The sequence below is a fragment of the Haliotis rufescens genome, unplaced genomic scaffold (assembly GCF_023055435.1).
Source record: "Haliotis rufescens isolate VD_foot unplaced genomic scaffold, xgHalRufe1.0.p SCAF_5, whole genome shotgun sequence".
In the NCBI taxonomy this organism is placed as follows: domain Eukaryota; kingdom Metazoa; phylum Mollusca; class Gastropoda; order Lepetellida; family Haliotidae; genus Haliotis; species Haliotis rufescens.
Genome location: NW_025964223.1, coordinates 55,428,340 through 55,453,770, shown reverse-complemented (window position 1 = coordinate 55,453,770; position 25,431 = coordinate 55,428,340). Strand labels below are relative to the sequence as shown.

General features: G+C 38.7%; 1 protein-coding gene across 1 annotated transcript in view; it reads right to left on the bottom strand.

Moving 5' to 3' along the window:
• The window catches only part of LOC124125606 (tyrosine 3-monooxygenase-like), a 53,279-nt gene extending 36,963 nt beyond the window's left edge, over window positions 1-16,316 (bottom strand). The window contains exon 1 of the mRNA XM_046488942.2: window positions 15,698-16,316. Within this exon, the coding sequence (XP_046344898.1) occupies window positions 15,698-15,760 (63 nt within the window). The 5' untranslated portion in view covers window positions 15,761-16,316. The remainder of the gene's footprint in view (window positions 1-15,697) is intronic.
• Between the last annotated feature and the right edge of the window lie 9,115 nt (window positions 16,317-25,431).

Here is a 25,431-nt window from a genome sequence, read left to right as displayed (position 1 = left end):
ATTTGATAGTAATTCATAAACACCTTGTGTGATCACTATTTGGTAGTAATTCATAAACACCTTGTGTCATCACTATTTGATTGTGATACATAAACACCTGGTACATCACTATTTGATTGTGATACATAAACACCTGGTGTCATCGCTATTTGATAGTAATTCATAAACACCTTCATCACTATTTGTTAGTAATTCATAAACACCTGGTACATCACTATTTGTTAGTAATTCATGAACACCTGGTACATCACTATTTGATTGTAATTCATAAACACCTGGTGTTATTGCTATTTGATAGTAATTAATAAACACCTGGTACATCACTATTTGTTAGCACTTCATAAACACCTGGTACATCACTATTTGTTAGTAATTCATGAACACCTGGTACATCACTATTTGATTGTGATACATAAACACCTGGTACATCACTATTTGTTAGTAATTCATGAACACCTGGTACATCACTATTTGATTGTGATGTATAAACACCTGGTACATCACTATTTGTTAGTAATTCATGAACACCTGGTACATCACTATTTGATTGTGATACATAAACACCTGGTGTCATCGCTATTTGTTAGTAATTCATGAACACCTGGTACATCACTATTTGATTGTGATGTATAAACACCTGATGTTATTACTCCTTGATAGCGATTCATAGACACCCGCTCATGATATAGTAGGAATCGTACAATGTATTTTTGTTGAGATTTCTTATGATCCTGGAAAGGGTTCTGTCGCTTTTAGTTACATCGTTAATTATCCTCATATCGGTAATCGAGATAAAACCCGGTTATTGTGCCTTAAAATGGCAATAATACTTATATTGGTAATCAAAGTTTACATTGGTAATTATTTGTAATCGTGCTTAACACTCTACACCCGGAATCATCATCCGTAATAAAATCAATACTAATAGTAATACTTAACACTGATGTAGTTTATGTTCTTCTTCACAACTATCAATTATTCTGTTCAAAGTCACTCATAGTTACCGTCAATACTAGCAATCGTACTTAATTACAGCAATCATACTGTCAACGGGCAACTTGTTTTCAATGACTAACTTACGTACGCTTGCAGTTCCACTGGCTTCCAACTTTTACTTTTTTATGCAAATTATGTGAGTGGCAGGTACCGTAGAGCAGAACATGCATGTCCTTTTCGCGAACACCTGGTGTCATCAATGCTTTTCAGTGATCCAATTATAATTTTCACTACTATTTTTCCTTTTATGCAATCTGTTTCGGCAGATGATCGAGACTGAAAATTATCTGCTGTGAGCATTTTTTATTGACAATTTGCTCAAACTATAATTACACTTGCTCGACGTCCTCTACAAGGAATCTGAAACACGTCAGCCATGTCCGCCGTATGAGTTGAGCAGTTTGACATAATCGTCCCGTCGTTTATACAGTAGAGCCTATGCTCAATGTACTCTATGTACATGCAGTGATGTTCTCACTATAACCTCATCTGGAACTATAATATTTACATACGAATATAACGAGACAAATGTTATACCATGAACCAATGTCATTATTCTCTGAAGCAACTTATGTAATCAACTAATGGCTTAAACGTGTCGTTCATTGTTTGTATTTACAAAATCCTGAATAAATATTTCACTCTCGGTAATAAAATAGGGTTAGTGCACAAACATTGTGAGGACTGTATTCAACACAAATACGTATTATTTCAGTGAAATTAAAAGTAAATTGGGGATGTGTGACGGATATATTCATCTGTTGGCAAGCTGCTGCCAACAGCTCTAATCGTGGTATTATCTCGGTTTCATATGATTGATCATAGAGATGGCGGCAACTATCAGTATTTGTTGATGGCTGGGAAACAATTCGCCCAGCTTGTCTGTTCAGGGAGATGTAATGGCCCCATCTTTCGACATAGGCAACATGTAATGGCCCCATCCTTCAGCATTGTCAGAACGTAATGGCCCCATCCTTCAGCATTATCAACATGTAATGGCCCCATCCTTCAGCATTGTCAACATGTAATGACCCCATCATTCAGTATTGTCAACATATAATTGCCCCATCTTTCAGCATTGTCAACATGTAATGGCCCAATCCTTCAGCATTTTTAGCACGTAATGGCCCCATCCTTCAGCATTGTCAACAAATAATGGCCCCATCTTTCAGTATTGTCAACATGTAATGGCCCTACCTTTCAGTATTGTCAACATATAATGGCCCCATCTTTCAGCATTGTCAACACACAATGGCCCCATCTTTCAGCATTGTCAACACGCAATGGCCCCATCTTTCATCATTGTCAACACGCAGTGGCCCCATCCTTCAGCATTGTCAACACGCAATGGCCCCATCTTTCATCATTGTCAACAAGTAATGGCCCCATCTTCCATCATTGTCAACACGCAATGGCTCCATCTTTCATCATTGTCAACACGCAATGGCCCCATCCTTCAGCATTGTCAACACGCAATGGCCCCATCTTTCATCATTGTCAACACGTAATGGCCCCATCTTCCATCATTGTCAACACGCAATGGCCCCATCTTTCATCATTGTCAACACGCAATAGCCCCATATTTCATCATTGGCAACACGCAATGGCCCCATCTTTCGTCATTGTCAACACGCAATGGCCCCATCTTTCATCATTGTCAACACGCAATGGCCCCATCTTTCATCATTGTCAACACGCTATGGCACCATCCTTCAGCATTGTCAACATGTAACAGATGTCTGTCATTATTTTCAACATGTTATGATCGTGTTACATTATTGTCAACTTGAAATGATTCCTGAACAATATTGTCAACATGAAATTTATGAAACAACATTCTAAATAAGTTATCAGTATTTTACGATAGTACCAACGTCTTGTGGGTATTTCTTTAATTATTGTCATTACATTATGGGAACACTTTACTTCAAGCTTATGACAAAACAACGCCATTCATAACCATCTCTCCCTCTCAAACCCCATTTCGTTAACCCACTACCAACCCTTCTCCTGTCTCGCTTTAATTATCTCACTTTATTAAGTTAGATTATTGTCAAAGTGAATTCGTCTGCAACTTTGTCGTCAACATGTTACATATGTTATTAGTGTCATGTACGACGTAATGATAATGATCTAAACTTTTTACTGGTGCGCTATAACTGTCAACATGTAATTGGCTTTGCATGACTGCCAACATGCATGTGTTATAAGGTTGGTATAATTACAGTAAACTACGTTTATAAGGAACACGCTTATAACGAACTGACCGATATAACGAACTTATTTTTTAGTCCCGACCATGTGCTGAATATATGCTTATAGCGAACTACGGTTATTACGAACTAAACTTAATGGTCCCTTCAAGTTCGTTATAACCATACTTTACTGTATGTACATTTCAAGTATGTGTTAAGACTGTCATCAGTTCACGACTGTGTCATATATAGAATCATTGTGTAAAGGCTTTGGTTGAGATCAGTTTTATTAAAAATCATTGTTTGTTCAAAAACAAAGTTAAAAGACTTTTGTAAAATGGCTAGGGGGCTTATGACCTAAAGGTGTTTATTCAAACTGATTAAAGGTAAGAATGTGTGGAATATCAATAAACAATTGCATAGAAGTCAACAACGTTCTAGCCTGATCAATTTTCAAATCAATGCATGTTTTATGCATAAGTTTGCAGACGTTTCATATATACAGTTCTTGCACTGACACAGGATGATTTTTAACAATCATACTTCGTCTTATTAAAAATATTTTAGAAGGGATCCACATATTATTTCAATTTGAATACCTTTATCTGATAACGGAAATAAATGTCTCAGTTTTCAGAATAAATAAAAGCGACAAAACCCTTTCAATAATTATAAGATCATTTCATAAATCATTTCGTAAAAAAATCAAATATACTAAAACTATACTTAGCGTCCTTGCGTCAGGCTTATACAAGCACAGACAATGAGCCTTCCCCTTTTCCTCGAAGTTCATTAGCATGATTGTATTGATGTCCGATGTCTGATTGAAGATATTGATCTGACATTGTTTCATGCATTGTCTGCAGAGTTGAATATGATTTATCGTTTACGGTTGACGAGAGAGCGCACCCTAACTCAAATATTGACAATCGAAATTTGGTTTTGGATCAGATATTCTTCAATGATTACTTAGTCGTATTTGTTCGACTATAATCGGAATCAAATAGTGCTGATTTATGGCTCTGGTTGTGGTTCGAGTTTGATTGTGTTCGGAGATAAAAATACATCCTTACAAAGGTTGATGGAACAATACGTAATCGTTACTGCAAAATAATGTGTGTACACCGCCCCTTATTCTAGTAAAGTGTATGTCTTAATTACAGACAAAAACGGAAAAAAATATCGTTCTTCGTCCACGTCCCTTCACATTCACCCACTTCTTAAAAAATCCAACCCCACTCCCATCATTTCAAACTCTCAGGGCGAATTACAGATACAGTAAACTACGGTTATCACGAACTCAAAGGGACCACTAATTTTAGTTCGTTATAATCGTAGTTCGTTATAAGCATATATATGTACAGCATATATACAGCAAATGGCCGGGACTGAAAAATATTCATTATATCCGTCAGTTCGTTAGAAGCGTGTTCGTTATAAACATAGTTTCCTGTACCTCATACCACGGTCCATTTCCATATCTTTATCGCAAAGCCCAAACCGCATTATTGCTCCTTACATCGCTGCCGTTGTCTTTCCAAATCATTCTGATAGTTACATACTCAAACCTCCACTCCCAGCCATCTCGTACATCCGGTCTCACTCCAATCTTATCTCAAACCCACCCACTCATATACCATCTGGCCCGCCTGCGTGGTCGCGTCATACCAAAATACGTTAAAAGATGGTACTTGTTATTACCCTGCCTGGAGCTTGGCATTTAAGGGGCCAAATCACACAAGGAGTGGTCCGCTCGGAGTCTGTAGACTGTGTCTGAGTTGGGTATTCATGTTAAACTGCGGCATGGTATCTCAGTTGGCTAGCACTAGTAAACCAACTAGTCCGGACTAGTACAAACAGCCACACTGTTGAATCCCATGTTCAAGAAAGAAAGAAATATGGAACATCGTGTTCTCGTAACCTAAAGGAAACCCACACAATATTTCCAGGATGTGACACTTAAAGATTATACCAACAATGATAGTTCTCTTGATAGTTGGGGCGGTTGGAGTAGTTTAGTGGTTAAAGCGTTCAATCGTCACGCCGAAGACCCGGGTTCGATTCCCGACATGGGTACAATTTGTGAAGCCCATTTCTGGTGTCCCCCGCCGTGATATTGCTGGAATATTGCTAAAAGCGGCGTAAAACTATACTCACTTACACTTTTGATAGTTACATATTTCCCATTAATGTGTTAGGTGCCTAACAAACAACATCCACAAACTACAACACTGACATCACGTCAAGACTCATCCCACAAAGTCCTATTTAAGATCCTCACTTCGTACAACCTACAACACGTCAACATCAGTCCTTTACAAACATAAATATGCATTAAAGATAACCATTGTCACCATCATATCGCCAATCCCTTCAAGCAATTACAAACAGTCCTCCTATCTTGTTAACAAGTCTTTTACACGTGTTTTGGCGGCGTCGGATCCACTTGAGTATACTAACACATCGCCAGGCCCACATAACACAGAAAGACATTGCTTGCTTCGTCCTTTGAAGAAGCATGCGCCAGTATCGACGCGGCACTTAGCCTGAAAACGTTTCCTATCGCGTGCTTTAAGTAATACAATCGTTATGTACTTCGCGTATGGGCATGAGAAGGGTAAAATGGACAATACCGTCTACCCTGAAGTCTGGTATTAAAGTAGGCATGTAAGTGGGATTTATCGTTTTTTAAATAATTGCCATGGAAACGGTCTCTTGTGTAAAGCCGGACTGCAATTATTGGATGGCAGTAATGGATTATAATGAACGGCACCATCAGTATGTGAGCATTAGAAAATCCGTTTTATGCTGCAGTCCGTACTCTTCAACAAATTCAAAAAAACAAACTCAATTTATAATTTTGCTTTAAGGCACTCCAGATCATTTTGGTATATTTGCAATGTGGAAGATGAATGCACGGATTGAACTAATATATCACATGAACAATATGCCCTTTTAAAAACCTGATATTCATATTTGGAAAGGAACAAACTTATTTGATTGACACACTACAGTAAGATCCAATACATACTAATACATATCTTATACCTTTGATGACATTAATGATGAGTTCAACTGAGTTTAAACAACAAGGAACTATATACCTTTGATGACATTAATGATGAGTTCGACTGAGGATAAATCACAAGGAACGATATACCTATGATGAGATTAATGATGAGTTCAACTGAGTATAAATCACAAGGAACGATATACCTATGATGACATTAATGATGAGTTCAACTGAGTATAAATCACAAGGAACGATATACCTATGATGACATTAATGATGAGTTCAACTGAGTATAAATCACAAGGAACTATATATTAATTATGACATTAATGGTGAGTTCAACTGAGTATAAATAACAAGGAGCTATATATAAATTATTACATTAACATTGAGTTCAACTGAGTATAAAATAGCAAGGTAAGATATGGGCCAATCTAAATTGGCAAATATTAATTGAGGAATCCGTTAAATACTTGTTATGAAATGTATCGCAAGTTTTCAAGATGACTAGGATATTATTTTCAAGAAACCTATCAATTTTGAATATCAAATATAGGGGATGATTTTTCAAGGTTCTCGCTAGACATTTTCTGAAAGTACGTGATGCAAGATGGATTTCAAGAGAGGGACGACTGTGATTTTAAATGTTTATTGTGTAATGCGACATTGTGATACCGGTACTAGTACATCTTTCAAGCAAGTGACCCCCTAATAGTAATGTTAATGGTAAAAGTAATACTAACAGTAATAGTAATAGTAAGAGTAAGAGTAAGAGTAATAGTAATAGTAATAGTAATAGTTATAGTAATAGTAATAGTAATAGTAACAGTAACATTAAGAGTAAAAGTAAAAGTAATAGTAATAGTAATAGTAATAGTAATAGTAATAGTAAGAGTAAAAGTAAGAGTAATAGTAAGAGTAACAGTTATAGTAAGAGTAATGGTAATAGTAATAGTAAGAGTAATAGTAAGAATAAAAGTAAGAGTAATAGTAATAGTAATAAAATAGTAAGAGTAAGAGTAAGAGTAAGAGTAATAGTAAGAGTAAAAGTTATAGTAATAGTAAGAGTGAGAGTAAGAGTAAAAGTAAGAGTTAGAGTATAGTAATAGTAATAGTAACAGTAATAGTAATAGTAAGAGTAAGAGTAAGAGTATGGGTAATAGTTATTGTAATAGTTATAGTAATAGTAATAGTAAATGTAAGAGTAAAAGTAAGAGTGAAAGTAATACTAATGTAATAGTAATAGTAAAAGTAATAGTAAGAGTAGGGGTAAAAGTAATAGTAATAGTAAGAGTAAGAGTAAGAGTAAAAGTAAAAGTTATAGTAAGAGTAAGAGTAAGAGTATAGTAATAGTAATAGTAATAGTAATAGTAAGAGTATGGGTAATAGTAATAGTAATAGTAAGAGTAAGGGTAAGAGTAAGAGTAATAGTAAGAGTTATAGTAAGAGTAAGAGTAAAAGTAAAAGTTATAGTAATAGTAATAGTAAGAGTAATAGTAAGAGTAATAGTAATAGTAAGAGTAAAAGTAAAAGTAAAAGTTATAGTAATAGTAAGAGTAAGAGTAATAGTAAGAGTAATAGTAAGAGTAAGAGTAAAAGTAAAAGTAAAAGTTATAGTAATAGTAAGAGTAAGAGTAAGAGTAAGAGTAAGAGTAATAGTAAGAGTAAGAGTAAAAGTAAAAGTTATAGTAATAGTAAGAGTAAGAGTAAGAGTAAGAGTATAGTAATAGTAATAGTAATAGTAATAGTAAGAGTATGGGTAATAGTAATAGTAATAGTAAGAGTAAGAGTAAGAGTAAGAGTAAGAGTAAGAGTAAAAGTTAAAATTCTAGTATTAGTAAGAGTAAGAGTAAGAGTAATAGTAAGAGTAAAAGTAAAAGTAAAAGTTATAGTAATAGTAATAGTAAGAGTAAGAGTAAGAGTATAGTAATAGTAATAGTAATAGTAATAGTAATAGTAAGGGTAATAGTAATAGTTATAGTAAATGTAAGAGTAAAAGTAAGAGTGAAAGTAAAACTAATAGTAATAGTTATAGTAAAAGTAATAGTAAGAGTAGGGGTAAAAGTAATAGTAATAGTAAGAGTAAAAGTAAAAGTAAAAGTAAAAGTAATAGTAATAGTAAAAATAATAGTAATAGTAATAGTAATGATAGGAGTAAAAGTAAGAGTAAAAGTAAGAGTAAGAGTAAGAATAATGGTAATAGTAAGAGTAAGAGTAAGAGCAAGAATAATAGTAATTGTAATAGTTATAGTCATAGTCATAGTAATGGTAATAGTTATAGTAGTAGTAAGAGTAAGAGTAAGAGTAAGAGTAAGAGTATGTACACCGTTAAGTGGTATTTCCAATCCTTGTCAAACCGGTATTCGTTATCTTACAGTTTCAAAACACCACTCAAGAGAACATAGATGACCTTTATGGTGCGAAGACAATCGTCGTATTTTATTTCAGAAGAGGCTTATCTAAATATTTGAAGCACTTAATCCTGCTTCAAATTTCCCGATGTAAGCATCATCGTTGCCATCGATGCACTTCAAACTATAAGTAGATCTAACAAAACCCTCACGACCCCTTCGAGTTGCAGAGATATATCTTAAACTGACGACAATACGACAATACGGAACTGATGTGGGGTCCCCTTGTACAGAGTTAGCATAGTAGCGAAACTTTGGTTAATAAGATATTTCGGTGATTCATCCTCGTATCCTGTATCATCCATGTTAAAAGAAACAGGGCATTTCTTTCTGTTACCGACAGTATTTTTTGAGTATGAAGTGAACTTAGAAATGTCGTTAGGATAATCATGTGACGTGTGTTCTTTGTGTTGTGGATTGTGAATAAAAATTCTTACTTTGAGAATTCCATTAGTTTTAATGAGCAGAAATTTAGTTTCTGGAAGAACGAATCATAAATAAATATTATTAATAGCCCCTTTCATAATTGCATTCTCTAATTGGTGGGGGCAGTGGGATGGCGACAGTGGTTATTCAGCGTCTGCTCGTCACGGCAAGGACCAGGGCCCACTTGCACAAAGCGATCTTAGCGCTAAGATGATCGTAACTCCCATACTTTAACATAGGCTTACAATAGTCTTAGCGCCAAGATCGCTTTGTGCAAGTGGGCCCTGGACTTTACTTGGTTACAATAGTGTCTCTATGTCCTGGTATTACTCCTCGAATAGCGCCAAAGAACCATACTCCGCTCACAACTAGATGGTAAATTCTATCTATACGCATTGTTAAACTTGAAATGTTGAAATATTTGGAGGAAAAAATCTGCATGATTCAGAATGTTACATGTAATGAATTGGATCGTAATCCACATAAAGACACTGTTCGTGACTAGATTTCTAGGATTTTTGTGGTATTAAATATTTTGGAGGTCCTTTTAAGAAGAATCTACGTACTAAATATGTTCAAAGTTTTTGTTCTTTTAATGCCGAGCGCCTGATAGGGTAACAACAAGTACCAACTTTTACCAGGGATCGACCTCGGGACCTTCCGTTCTCCGGCCTAGTCAGCTCGGAGTCAGTACTGTGTCACACACACACACACACACACACACACACACACACACACACACACACACACACACACACACACACACACACACACACACACACGTGCATGCACGTCGCTTTATAAAAGTGCAATAAACTTGGACGCGACGTTAAACCCAATTTCACCTCACCTACTTGAGGACACGCATTAACTTAACTTAAACAGTGACCTCACAATAAGGTTTCGTAATTTCAAATTTGAAATGCATACACCTGTGGGTTACAACTTATGACGAGTGGCGTTTTGGACTTACAGGGATCACCAGTCTTTGATCAAACGCTAACATCAGTATCTTCTTATATGGTACTTTTTTATTTTCATATATTCAGTACGATATGGGCGGTCGGGTAGCCAAGAGGTTAAAAGCGTTCGCTCGTCAAAGTCAGGTTTCGATTCCTCACATGGATACAATGAGTGAAATCAATTCTGATGTTCTCCGCCAAGATATTGCTAGAATATGGATTAAGGAGAAAAACCTCACTCACTCAATCACTCACTCACTCATGCACACTGACATGACTGGTTCTGTGTTGGCGAAAGGGTAACACCCAAGTGCAAAGGCAAGTCAATTGTGTCACCTGAAAACACATGTACAAATGGTACAAGCCAAAATAGAGAATCCCATCGAAAATCAATTTGGTCACTGATGCGTCCACATGTCTACCATACAACGGTTGGGGAGCACCACAGAGGCCTGGAATGTAAGCCTGATCAGACCTCCTTGAGTAGAAGTCGTATAACGCCCTTCAAAGGGAAGCTAACAGGAGGCATTTGCTTATATAAATTAGCGAATGGAAGAGAACACATATTTTTTTGTAAACTCTTTTTATTTGATTTCTCTCCTTTAGATTTTTTCTGATCAATTTCGTATATTAAAATCAACTAGCTAACTTATTGATGCCAATAAGCACACCATTATTTCTCGATGTCACCATTGACGTTTATTAGATGTTTTCTAATCAGTTTCGTACATTAATGAGTGAGTGAGTATGGTTTTACGCCGCTTTAAGCAATATTCCAGCAATATCACGGCGGGGGACACCAGAAATGGGCTTCACACATTGTACCCATGTCGGGAATCGAACCCGGGTCTTCTGCGTGACGAGCGAACGCTTTAACCACTAGGCTACCCGACCGCCCCTCGTAAATTAAACTAAACTAAAAAACTTTTTGATGCCAATAAGCACCTCATTATTTCTCGATGTCACCACTGACATTTTACTTGGTAACTAATCCCTTGTCATTCACGTTTTTAGAAATTCCAATGTCAATATCTAACGGTAAATAAAGTAATGTAGATCAGGTACCAATAAATGGTAATTATTATCAATATATTCCGTTATTATATATAACTATTTCATTATGTTAAAGATTACATTAAGTTCAACATAATTCAATAGTAGCAGCTATTATAACATATATGCACACACCGATAACTAGATATGCTGGGACACATAAGGTATGGTTATAAAAATGATGGTATGGTTGTAATACAAATAATACATAAGTATCACGTTTTATGTTAAGATCTAAAAAAATATTGTATGATAGTTACACATAATTTTATCAAGTTAAATATAATTACTTTAGTAGTTGATATATAACCGTATAGTGATAATGACCTTGACTTCCATATCGGATGCTACAGGTTGGGACAAATAAATCTACAGACTGGCTAAAGGATTGATATACAAGAGTTCATATTCTCCTCCAACCTCTCCTTTAATGGGAAATGACAGTGCCATTTGAAATGAGACATCAACACAAATATGTATGCATATGGAGCCACACTCACATGTCTGGATATGCATATGGCCCCGTGGTGATCCGGGTTAGAATAGGTCTACAGCAACCCATGCTTGCCGTAAAAGGCGACTGTGCTTGCCGTAAAAGGTGACTAACGGGATTGGGTAGTCAGACTCGCTGACTTGGTTGATGCATGTCATCGTATCCCAACTGCGTGGATCGATGCTCATGATGTCAATCACTGAATTGTCTGGTCCATACTCGATTATTTACAGACCGCCGTCATATAGCTGGAATATTGCTGAGTGTGACGTCAAACAACAAACATAAAAACAAAAACGGATATGCAGATGACCCGTGCCCACTTGCACAAAGCGACCTCAGCGCTACAATGATCGTAAGTCCTATACTCAACATAGACTTAAGATAGCCGTAGCCCTAATAATGCTTTGTGCGAGTGGTCCATGGTCGTCGATTCGTGTTAACGTTTGCTACTATTCTTACACTATAATTTGTTGGCAATACAATAACAATACAGTATTGATATATATTTTTCTTCTACTGTGACAATACCGATAATCAGATAAGTTGATTTCCCAATTCTTGATTCAGTGGATGTGACGACTGAAGCTATATCAATCACTTCATTTACTTCAGTGTTGTTTATGTTGGAGATCTATATATTGAATTAGCATGAGTTACTGTCGCTGTATAAATGGTCGTCGCGGTGGGAACTCAACTTGTCATTGTCGATTATGTAAATGCCATTGACATTTAGTTAGTAATGGCAGGCTAACGAACGAACCGGGGCGAATGCTCACTTAGAGATTCGTTACGATAGCAGATCTATTAATATGTCTTGGTTACCTGTAATTATATTTTCTGTCATCGAATGTCTGAATTGCATTATTTTTGTTTGTGATATATATGTTTTCGCAGAAGGTATTTGAGACAAGTGGGATTAATACAATGTGGATTCACACAACCTATAAGGATTTACTTGGATTTTTGAAATCTCAGAAACGATCCCTGTTTAAATCTGTCAAAACATTTGATTTTTCAACATTGTACACTGCTATTCCTCACGACAAAGTCAGGGAAACACTTCATTCATTGATCCTTGGGGCTTTTGTTACAAAATGTGGTGGAAAGGTATACAGTTACATATCTATCTTCTAGGGCTAGGACGAGTCCAAATTTACTACCCGTGTACCCACCCCCCTATCACCCGACCCTACCCGGGTACCCACTGTAGGTCTCAAGAGATACAAAATGTCCGATTGGGAATTTTGTTTTACCACAGCACTTGCAAAACGTATTTAGATACATGTATTAAACGATCTGGTCATGCATACACTGAAGTTGACTTAAGTTATATCTTTATTCAACCATATGAAAAGTCAGAATGAATGGGTGCATTGTCATAAAAGAAATGCGAACGTAAGTGACTTGCAGTGTAACCATAAAGTTTTACATAATTTTTATCATTAACTATATATTACATGACTAACCACGGGTCCGGGTACCCGAGTTACCCGTCCCAGCCCTACTATTTTCAGAGGTTTGGTACAATTTGTCCAAAGTTCGCGGAGAGAAACAATGTGTGAAATGCTGAACGTCGTAATTGATAAGATCAGCATGAAATTGGGAATATGACATTTAGTCAAGACGCATGCATCCCCATGGAGAAAAGTTGTGCTGCCCTTCTTGTGGATATGTTGGCTATATCAAACAAGGTAATATGGCCAAGAAGTTTAACTTAAACTTCATGTATATCGATGATCTGATATTTGTCAATAACCATTAAATAGCATATTCCCTTCAAATGATTTGCCAACCAGGACTGGAAATAACAGGTGAGGTGAAATGGGGTTTAACGTCGCGTCCAAGATTATTGCACTTATATAGCGACGTGCATGTACGTGTGTGTGTTTGTGTGGCTGCTTGTACTAGTCCGGAGTGATGCCGATTTATAGTGCTAGCTCACTGAGATACCATGCCCCAGTTTAACATGAATACCCCACTCAAACACAGTATACTGACTCCGAACCGACCAGTCCTTGTTTTAGCCCCTTAATGCCGAGCGCCAGACAAGGGTAACACCAGGTACCATCTTTTAACGTCTTTTGGTATGACGCGGTCGGGGATCGAACCCCGGACCTTCCGCTCTTTGGGCGGACGCTCTACCACTAGACCACGGAGGCGGTCCTGGAAATAACAGAGACCTGTGAGGTCGCCTCATGTGTTTCATATAGAGATCCATGCATAAAGATTCAGAGTGAAAAAACACTCTCCAAGAGACTGTATGACAAAAGACTTTCCCTTCATGTCGAGCAATATTCCAGCAGCTCCAGCCTTTGGTGTTTACATTTCACAACTATTGAGATACCATCGAGCATTCTCATTCTTCGAATATTTCAAAGAACTTCATATGACTCTTGCTCAGAACTGTTTTGATCAGGGTTACATAATTCAAAGCAAAAGTAAAGCTTTCAAAACGTTTTATGGTAAACATTTAGTGACATTTGAAATATTTGACGCATCAGAGACAAAAATTATGTCCGAAGCAAATCCCTTGTTTGTTTGTACCACATGTTCTCGTGTTTATTTTTTCAGATGAACAATTGACTTGACTTTGCATGTGTTTATGATGGGTACTACCGATGGGGCAGGATACGCTCGCCTTGTCGCAAATGCCTGGTATCATCACTATTTGATAATGATTCGTAAACACATACTCATGATATAGTCGGAATCATACAATGGCATCTGGTTTTACCAAGTTTTCCTGGAATATGTGAATGGTTTGTGTCATTTTTATTTACGTATATCAAATCAGGAGGAGTAGGAAAACACGCGCATCAGCTAAAATATACCATGACATATCAAACATAACCTTACATATCTATTCAAGCTCATGTTGATTGATGTATCACATTCACTGTATAGCATATCATATTCAAAAGTCTACGTTAGATCGCAATATTCAAAAGACATGAAAAATAAGAATTAATAATGATTTTAAATTAAAACCCTGGTTGAAATTAAACCACTTGTGATATATCTGTAAATTGATTCACGTTCTGATAATATTTCCATAACCACTGAAAGAGATCTTCATGGCGCGTCATCACATATCGACCAAGACTTACATACTTATGTTGCGTGGATAACACCATCAAATACACCCAGCCCTACCTGAGTGATGTTTTAACCCAATGCACACAATGACAAAGCTTCAGGCTGCTTTCATAACCTACGTGGACGTCAGTGCAAGTCCCAAAACAGATCTCTCCATAATGCCGCGCCTAGTGATGTACTGTGTTGACACAGAGAGACACCACGCGTACCACACAATAAATGCATTTCCATGTCCAAGGGATACAGACGTTCCGTAAATAGAGTTAGAGTCCTGTGACCACCGCACGCGAGGCACCATCTGACCATGCATACTGCCTGAGTTGGAACATGTGAATCAAACGTAATCCAACCACCACCCCAATTCCACAAGGGAAATTAAATATGTCAGAATGCGGACATTGTTCCATTCACCAGGAATCGTAAACGTTTAGGAGAGTACTCAGGCTGAAGGGTTCTATATGTCACGGGCGATTTGAAAACACGATACATAGCTATAAATACTGTACTACATCACACTGTCTGGTTTGTGGTCTTTCGGGGTATTCAAATGAATGAGACAAAATGTCGGTTTTAGTAACGCTAACTTGAAGAAACTTTCCACAATAAAAATAGAGTGTTAGTTAGTATTTATTACTGGTCTTCTAGTTTATTACTGGTCTTCTAGTTTATATTGGTCTTTCATGCAATAGATTGGTGAGATCCAATATCAAACACGATATTTGCCCAAGTTTGTGTTTCACAATTATAATGCTATTTCGATTTATAAAAGTAATTTCTGTATTGACGAGGTCTATTGAAGAAGTCGTAATTTAATAAAGAAGTTACAAAATAAACAATATTCTTTAACACAAAATTGTTAAAAAATCTGAAAGACGCGTTTTGTGCAATTGGTATTGATAATCAGAAAAAAGCGCATATATGTAACAAATGGTATCAAGTGATTACATTTACATGGTTTAGTTCAAAAACTCTATTGTCATTGGAATTCACATGTCATATACACGACAGGCTTAATATATAACACGACAAAGGGGAAAGACAAGGATTACCTCCTGGCTGTAACTTTTCTGGAATGCAAGACGTCGTTTTACAGTGTCCGTATCAGAAGACATGATCACGAATTGTCTTAAGAAGGTATTCCAAGAATTATTCCACTTGTGTACCAGCAAAGCTACCTTCTGATAATGCTGCGCCCTTGTCCAAACTTAGTTATAACGCTCGGTCGTGGGCGGTGAGCGACGTTCCTTTACTCAAAGATTTATTTCTGACTTCATTAATAATTAAAATGCTATCCAATCATATTGGACTGTGTATTAAATCCAATCCCAGTCCGTTTTTACTTGTTCCTTCGTGAAGGCCTAGCCCTCTCGGTATTGTCCCAATGCTATTAGGTGGTTTCCTGTCTCCGCCACCACTGCGCGGCCCGGGCGCTCCCGTGACGTCATAGATCGAAGCACACTCTTCACAAGTCAAACTCATGTCTATATCCCAGCACACCTTGAATAGAAGTCGATCCGTACCTACTCGGGTAGGGAGAAGCAGACGTTTCGTAACAATAGCAAGGTACTTGTCTTGTTAGTGCTCAATAAAAACCCTTAAAGGAATCTAAAGAGCAAATTTACCATGAATGCTGTAGCTACTGTGACATCCCATCTGCTGAATGCCTTTACAGAGGACAGATGAAGCATTGATTAGGGACACATTGACTTGTAGCGATCTGGTGTCGGCTCTGCTACACTGCATGCACGTCCTACAGGTGATGTTCGGTGATTGAGAGGCAATATCGTAATGAAATTATATTGGCACAAAAAGCGTTTCTGCTCACTCTGAATTGCAAATAACATATTATGTGTGACAAGTACTCACTAGCCGTTGCAAGGAGATGTTAACAGGAACTGTTCAAATATTGCTGGTTGTCTGAGTGTTTGAACCTGGATAACGTACAAATGGCATCGTTTCATATGATGCACCAAAATGTGCAGCTGTACATCGGTGTTTCTAATTGACTAACAATCATACATTGAATATATACTGAACCGCAAAAGAAACGTCACCCCAAGTAACATTAACATTAATAAAACATATGTTACAGTGCATATATTTCATTACACTTTTTATATTTTTAACAAATTAAACTTAAACTGGGAAATTCTAAAATTCGGAAGTCGCTAGACCAGTATTTCTTGTTTTTATCGCCACTGGTCGACCATGACGGCTCCTTGGCAAGCTCATTCAGTAAATTACGTAATCATAGATAAAGTCGGCGCGTTCGTCCGCCCCGGCCCTTGTTCTATTGATAATGTTTTGTTACCAGCTGGCGCACGTTTTGACCATCATCTTAAACTGTAATTAAAATAAACTCTTGTTAGGCAATACCGATACTATTCTTTTACCACCTGCTTTTGTGTAGTCTACTTGGACAGCCTAGCGCAGATAACAGAGACCGAAATTACAACTTCCAATTAATTGTTAATGTGATAAGGGTAGAGCTGTGGGGGTATATAACTCCTTGGGTGTTGGTCCTCAGCATACTAAGGACCTCACAGCTCTCTTCTCTCTTGTTTCAAGGTAAGAAACATTTAAATATTCCTATTTTATGACTAAACTTCTTATTTTATTGTTATTATTGTCTAGAAAATGTTATAGTTAAGTTGAATCAGTACTGCCATATTGTAACTCTCAATCTACTGTGTACAAGTTCTAAATGACTGCTCATTATATATATTATTTACTGTTTAATACACAGTAACTTCCCAGTGTTGTTTGAAGTGTAATGCGTCGTGGGCTCCTCCAGTTTATGTGTCATTAATATGCGGCACCAATAGTTCTCTCCTATATTTCGACATCCATGATTATTTTCCTCTTCTATGTCTAACATCATCTGTTCAAAATACAAGATGCATATACAGTTTATATTTCCGTGCAGTAGCGAAGCGTACATGTAGCTTAGTCACAAAACGGTTCGTAGAGTTAACACAACTGTTTCAAGCAAGATTTATTCTATACGTAGGTCGGTTATTCCATATTTTCCGACAGTCCACCGATCAAAGGTTATATGAGCAGCTTTACCTTCCGTGTGCGCTTACAGAATAGACTATAACAACGCTTTCCATATTTCCTAGGTTTTATCCTCATTAAGTAAGTATTTGAATATTTTGTAAAGAGTCCCGTCCCTCATATAGTTGCATACGCTACAACACAGCCTATACCACAATTTCATTTCCGTAGTCATTTAAATACTGTTATAGTCATCCTTTATACTTCATAATAACGTACATTCAAACGCGCACCGTTCAAGTATACAATTACCGTATTCACTCCATTAGCTGTTATCGTCTAGCTCCGTATATATTTAGGAAATGCGCGCAGTCAATAGCAACACAGCTGCCGTGATTCATTACCGTAGTCACCAAAGTAATCACTTCTAAAACTGATAATTACTCTAACTAAAACCGAGCTATATCTTCTACCGCGTACATTCGTATCTTTATTTGGATCAAGTATTTACTTTCTGTATTTGCCGAAATTTTTATGTTGTGATAATTATTACTGAAACTACAAATATTAATGTTTACCGTCTTTTCATAAGTAAATGTCATGTTCCTCATCTAAGCAGTTTGTGCAGTCTACCGTACATGCTCTATTAAAATGTTACGACTACTCAATTTAGCTGTTAAGGAATGTTATTTAGCATTACCGTTATTATTCTAGTAAATACTGCATCTGTTGTATAATGTTACCGTACATACTCCAATACATTGCCTTTATTATTGTGCCTTTATTAGATGGACAATGTTTTAGCATATTATTATCATTATTATGATTGTACGTCACTATTATATATTAATTGGTGTAACTTGAATGATATGACACACTTGCTTGAATAAACCCTAAGGACCTCACAGCTCTCTTCTCTCTTGTTTCAAGGCTAGCTCCCGATAGCTAATTCCCCAAACCGAGGCCTGACAGTTATTGGGATCACCCCACAGGCAGTCTTAATTGGTGGAGAATCCGGGTAGCGTGAGTTTGCTGTGACTCACGCACGATCCCCCTACCCTAACTCGCAGCAAAGCAAATGGTAGTTCAGAGGTGATGGGAGACAAAAGCAGCGTCAAGCCAGCCGCCATCTTGACGGGAAAACGAAGAAAATGACAGACAACGGTCCAGCCAACCCGATCGTCAGCAACAGACAGCAGCCCAGCCTACCCGAACGTCAGCAACAACGACATCCAGACAATATTCATGTAATCATGTGAGTACGCCAACGTTCAGCCATGCTACCAACACTCAAGATCAAGTCGACCAACGTCAAGATTCTTTAGCAAGTGCCCACCGATATATGTGCGTGTGACAATATATTTGAACTTTCGTTCCAACTCTCAACGTGTATTGTGCTTATACGTATGTTCACGGACATTCTTGTTCCTATAAGGTATGTTATGTAATCAAGTCATTATTGTTTCGTTGTCTTAAAATTTTGTCATGTTTTTCTATAATGAGTATGTATTGCAATCTATGTATTGTTATCAGAGGTACATCCTTATCAGATTAAGTTTTTGAAATCGGCTAGGCTCTTACTCTATTCATGTCCTACACCCTACGCTTATACGCATTTAGTGCAGATCCACGATATCTGCGGGTTCCGAGTCGTCTCATACAAATCAGACTCCCGGTTTCAAGGATTTTTCTTTTAATTTGTGGCCCCATAACCATTACTATAGACAATAGCTTTCACAAAGTTATCCAATACCCTACAATTTCCTGCTTATAGCTTCATTTATTCCTTTATGAGTATGTAAGCACTGAAATTATTTGTACTCTTTGTGAAAACTGATAAAATCGATGTAGTAGCAGCGATTGTAGAAGTATAATAAGTTAGGGAGCCTCGTTGCTTACCAAGCTTATTCAGTGGAGATTGTGTATACAGTCTATATCCTACTTCTTCGATTTGCCAACGTGATTTTGTGCTTAATTATGAAACTGGCGAAAATTATGTATATTCGTGCGATCAACCGTAAATGGTCTCTGGCACACAAAATACGATTCGTTCAAATATCATCAAGACAATTTCACATGATTGAATTTTTCATTACATTCCAGTTTAGACTTTTGAAGTTGGTTAGGTTTTGCATACACATTCTACTTTTTAGCGCAGATCACACTTCACATCTGCTAGCCTTGTCGAGTCTAGGCTCACAATATAAGACTCCCAATTTCAAAGATCTTACTGTTATCATGAAAATATTACTTTCATATGCAAACGACAACGCTTTACGCACATTATGTTTTTGTCCCTACGTCATCAGTGTACTTTACTTCAACAATGTGTATTGTCTGTTTCAATGTGATACCTGTGATCTAGCAGTCTGGTATTCCGACTGCAAGGGCGACCGCGAGCAGGATGTGCCGCTCGGTGGAAACTCGTCCAATGTTCTTTGTGTATGAGCCGGAATCTCCGCTCACCTGTATTTTGTGTGTACGAGCCGGTACATCCGCTCAACTTGTTAATGTTATGTATAGTTGTTTCACCCGTATTGACAATGCTGTTATTCACTTATTTACTTTTACACGCCTGTATATCTTATCTAATGTCATTTCATTCATCTCAGTCAAGTTCAGTGCATGAAGCAACTACTTGTCAACCTGTCCATTTGCATTGATCTGTACTTGTACTTGTACTTAATATTGTCATTATTTTTAAAAAGCTTTTGAGGACAAAAGCTCCACGACGTTCAGGGGTATTGTTATAGTGCAAACCATTTCAATTCTTTTACTTAAATAGTGCAAACCATTTCAATACTTTTATTTTACATTTCATTTATCTAAATACCTAACTGGTTCAATATGTTTCCAAGTGCACCGAAATTCCTGCCCTTTGTCTGTTTAATATATTCAGCAAACATTCGGCGTATCCGGGCAGGACCGTTAATCTCCAGCGCTATCTATAAATTTTAATTAACACTTCCTAACGTCGCCGGATCTTACGTCTATACATACACGTGGGACAATGACCTTGCCACACGTTATGTAATACCTCGCTCTACAAAACCCGACTGACATGGTCAGTCAGGGAGACAGCCTGGAGACAGCCAGAAGATCGACTCGTGTAAGTGACAGAACGGTTATCCCACCCGGGAAGATTGGCCACTCGGTCCCGGTGTGCGTTCTGTCACGTTATTATCAACATGTACCTTTTCGACTTATTCCAAACCGTCAACAATAAACATGGCTGCTGTCGTCTAAACTTCACCCCTGAGTTTTGTCTTCCGTCATCACCCTGAGCTACCATCCGAGGGCCGAAACGAACGCCCTTGGACACATACAATAATATGGAAAGCTTGGTTTGGAGGGGGTGGGGTAACGCGGTTGAAGGCACGGCGTCGGCTGGCGAGCGTGTTTCGTGACTGGTCCCTGCTGCTGTTTATTGGAGATGCCCGGTCAGGAGCCTACTGGCTAAGGCATCTTCCTCTGAACTGGACCGCCTCCGTGGTATAGTGGTAGAGCGTCCGCCCGGAGAGCGGAAGGTCCGGGGTTCGATCCGCGTCATACCAAAAGACGTCAAAAGACGGTACTTGTTGTTACCCTGTCTGGCGCTCGGCATTAAGGGGCTAAAACAAGGACTGGTCGGCTCGGAGTCAGTATACTGTGTATGAGTGGGGTATTCATGTTAAACTGCGGCATGGTATCTCAGTGAGCTAGCACTATAAATCGGCATCACTCCGGACTAGTACAAGCAGCCACACAAACACAAACACAAACACACACACGTACATGCACGTCGCTATATAAGTGCAATAATCTTGGACGCGACGTTAAACCCCATTTCACCTCACCTCCTCTGGACTGAGACACCGGAAGAGTGAGTTGGTCAGCCGGGTGGCGACGTTGGCGACGAAGATGGGACTAGTCTTGATATCGCAGTCCACCAGGAAGTCGGAGAGATCCTGGAATCTGTGTATCTCGTGCTCCAAACGGCTCCTGTCCCATGTACTGCACCATGACCAGCGCTGGTGGGGCTGGGCGAACGCTCGGGTGGAGCTTACCCCCATTGGTTTGGACGCAGGGCGCGGGTGTGCTCTATGCTGTTCCAGGGTCAGGTTGGCTGGTCGGTTCAATTCTAGTCGGCAGTCCACATCCCATTCGAGCGGGTGGTCTGGGCAAGGCTGTCGCTGAGGATGGGGCCTGGCACCTCGACCGGGGTGACCTGGAAATGGCTGTCATTCAGGATTTGGCCTGGTGGTGTGGTGGTCTGGCTCTCCGTTGACTTGTCGGCGTTGGGGTCGGGGGTCTCTCCTCTTCCTCTTTTCCCTCCCGTGTCCGGTGCCCTCGGGCGCGCGGAAGTGCTCCTCTCCTCCCCTATGGATTCGAGGGGAGCGAGGTCCTTCGCTGCGACTGGGGGCTGGTGGTGTAGAAGGGGTCGGGGAGGGCTTGGTTTCTCCTTATGCTTGGACTTGACCGGAGCCTTGTCCAGAGGCCTTTTCCTCTGACCTATGTCAAAGGAAATGGAGAGGGTCGACGTCTTTGAGCTGTAAGACGTCTTAAGGGAGAAATCCCCAACCCGGTACGCTAAGGGATCCCCGGCCGCGTCATACCAAAAGACGTTAAAAGATGGCACTTGTTGTTACCCTGTCTGGCGCTCGGCATTAAGGGGCTAAAAACAAGGACTGATCGGCTCGGAGTCAGTATACTGTGTCTGAGTGGGGTATTCATTTTAAAACTGCGGCATGGTATCTCAGTGAGATAGCAGTATAAATCGGCATCAGTCCGGACTAGTACAAGCAGCCACACGCACGCACGCACGCACGCACGCACGCACGCACGGAAGGTCAGGTCAGGTTGAGTGCCAAGCCAAGTGGTGTGGGACCCAGACCATGGAAACTCCACCCAAAACTTTTTACCTATTTCGGATCGGGACCGATGTCCTTTATCGCGGATTGTCTTCTACGACGTCCGCGCGCTAAATTTCACTTATCCGCACCACTAAAACAGAACGTCGTTCACCCAGCCAGCCACAAAGGCCAAGGTTAACATTCCGCCTCTCTCACACTCACACGCCTCTCATATTCCTCACCACCACCCCCACCCCCACCCCCATCCCCACCCCAACAAGTATAGACTTACGCCAGGCTCTTATCCCCTTTTTCTTTGTTTAGTAGGCCCCTATGTTCAACTGCAGCTTAACTGCAAGCATTGTAACCCCCATATGCTATACTTTATTTATTATACTTAGATTAACAACATACTAGGACAGATTAAACCGTTCTCTTTACCCATTTTAGACCATTATGATAATGAATACAAATTCTTTTCAGATAAAGTAAATCAACATGATCATGTATTTCAATATCTTATACATTCTTAAATACACTAGTTGAATATTTTATAGCATTAGTATTATAGCACTAGGTTAATGACCCTTCAGTTACAGTTTTTTTGGTATGGTGATATACTTTTATTCAAACATTATTTATATTTTACTATTCCCCACCTACCCCGTCCACGAAATACAGTAACTGTGAAGCGGACGTTAAACCATTTGAAGCAAGCAAGCCAAATGGTATTTTGTTTGGGATTTTTCTAAAGTGTTTGGAGGTTAGTGTTTTTAAGAATAGTGGCTGTTGTATTTGTAGGGTGTAATCGTATATATGTGATACTGTCTTTTATGGGGGGGGGGGGGGGGGGGGGGGGGGGGTTGTATAGCTGTTGGTGTTGTTGGTTGTACTGAGAGCAATGATTGATTGAGTTAGTAAAGTTTCGGCATTTTATGATGGGTTTATCAAAAAGGGATTTTATCCATGTGGATTTACAATTTTGAATGTTAATTTGGAAATTTTGTGATTGTATGTGGTGTTTAATTAGTGATTTGGTTTCGGTGTTACTTGTATTAGTTTGTTTTTTTGTTTGTTTGTTGTTTAACGCCGCACTCAGCAATATTTCAGCTATATGACGGCGGTCTGTAAAATAATCGAGTCTGGACCAGACAATCCAGTGATTGACATCATGAGCATCGATCCACGCAATTGAGATCGATGACATGCATCAACCAAGTCAGCGAGCCTGACCGACCGGTCCCGTTAGTCGCCTCTTACGACAAGCATAGTCGCCTTTTACGGCAAGCATGGGTTGCTGAAGACCTATTTAACTCCGGATCTTCACGGATCTAATCCCAAATAGAAGTTCCGTTATGTTTTTCCATCAGTATATTTTTATACTTAGATCAGAGACTCTCGGTGTCTTCTTTTGTGAATATGCATTATTTATTCTTATTAGGAACCGATTATCGGATGTTAAATTTGGCCGTGACAACATGTAAATTGAAAAACTCCATTTTAAAAAATCTCAGGTTGCAACTTTCAGTTTGGAGTCTGTGAAAGACAAACGCCCTGGTGATCAGATGAATTAATGATGTTACTTTTCCAAAGCAATATTTGTAACAAGTTGGTTTACATACTTGCCAATTTTTCACTTTCTTATCGATATAAAAATTGAGAGCACTTAACGTTCTGGGGAATGCATGGTTGTACCTTTCGGATAATTGTCACGTTTGACGTTGTTCCAAATAACACTCATGCACACTGTCAATAATTAACACAACATAAATGCAACATGTTACAGTCTTGTTTTATTTTTCAGCAGTTTATTTGAATTTCACATTCATTATATATGCTGAATAGATTCACTGAATTAACGTCTATGAATTTTGCACGTTTTGTTATTTATTTGTATGTCGAACTGTTCGCTGTTGTAGTTGTTGCTCATGTTATAGTTCCAAAATACGTCATATTTTCTTCTAATTTGTATAAATAATTTTGACATTATAAAATAAGACTAAACATCATATTTTGTGTATATTACTCAATAATTTGTATACTTAAAGTCTATCTCAGTCGGCGCTGATATACGCCGGCCTTCATTCACAAGTTTTAGTTGATAAGCATTATATATGCAGCGTTAAGACTACATGCGTCTTCGGTCCGAAGTCTATTAGAAATAGAAACCGGTAGATTTTCAAAGGTCCCTTTACAAAACCGTATCTGTAAATACTGTACAAGTAATATGGTTGAAGATGAAGTTCCCTTTTTGACCACATGTGACTTGTATTCCGATTTAACCACAACACAACCCTCAAGCAAGAACCATTTGTCTCTGCACCCACTGTTTGACATCCCGTTGAGATATTGTGTAGTGAGTGAGTTGGGTTTAACGCCGCTTTTAACATTATACCAGTTATATCACGGCGTGTCAGCTTAATGTGGGAGGAAAGCCCGAAGTGATGCAGGTCTCGGACGTTTACCACTTTGGTGAAACCCACGAGCACGGGCATGGTGCTGACAAACCTAGAAACATAATCGAGGCGAACCGGGATTCGAACCCGCAACTCTGCACAGCGAATCGCGGCGCTTTAGACGACTGGGCCCCCCGTGCCCCCCGAGATATTGTGTACACAAGATGACATGTGTGGTAGACAGGGTGACATATTTTGAAGACATGTTGTCATGCAGATGTCATGTGGATGTCATGACATGTTGACAGTAGTAAACCGTATCTAGTAATAATCTTTATTTCAGTCAGTCCAAACCACCCACTCACGCCCACATTAACATTGAACCGTCACGTTTTGTATTGTATTGAACATCGACCAAATCGTAAATTATCCAAGCTTGGTGTATTAAAAAATCATAATTGTAACGTCGTGTGTTATCTTCAAACATCAATTGGATAAAGTGAGATAAAGGTGAGTGAGTGAGTGAGTGAGTGAGTGAGTGAGCGAGCGAGCGAGTGT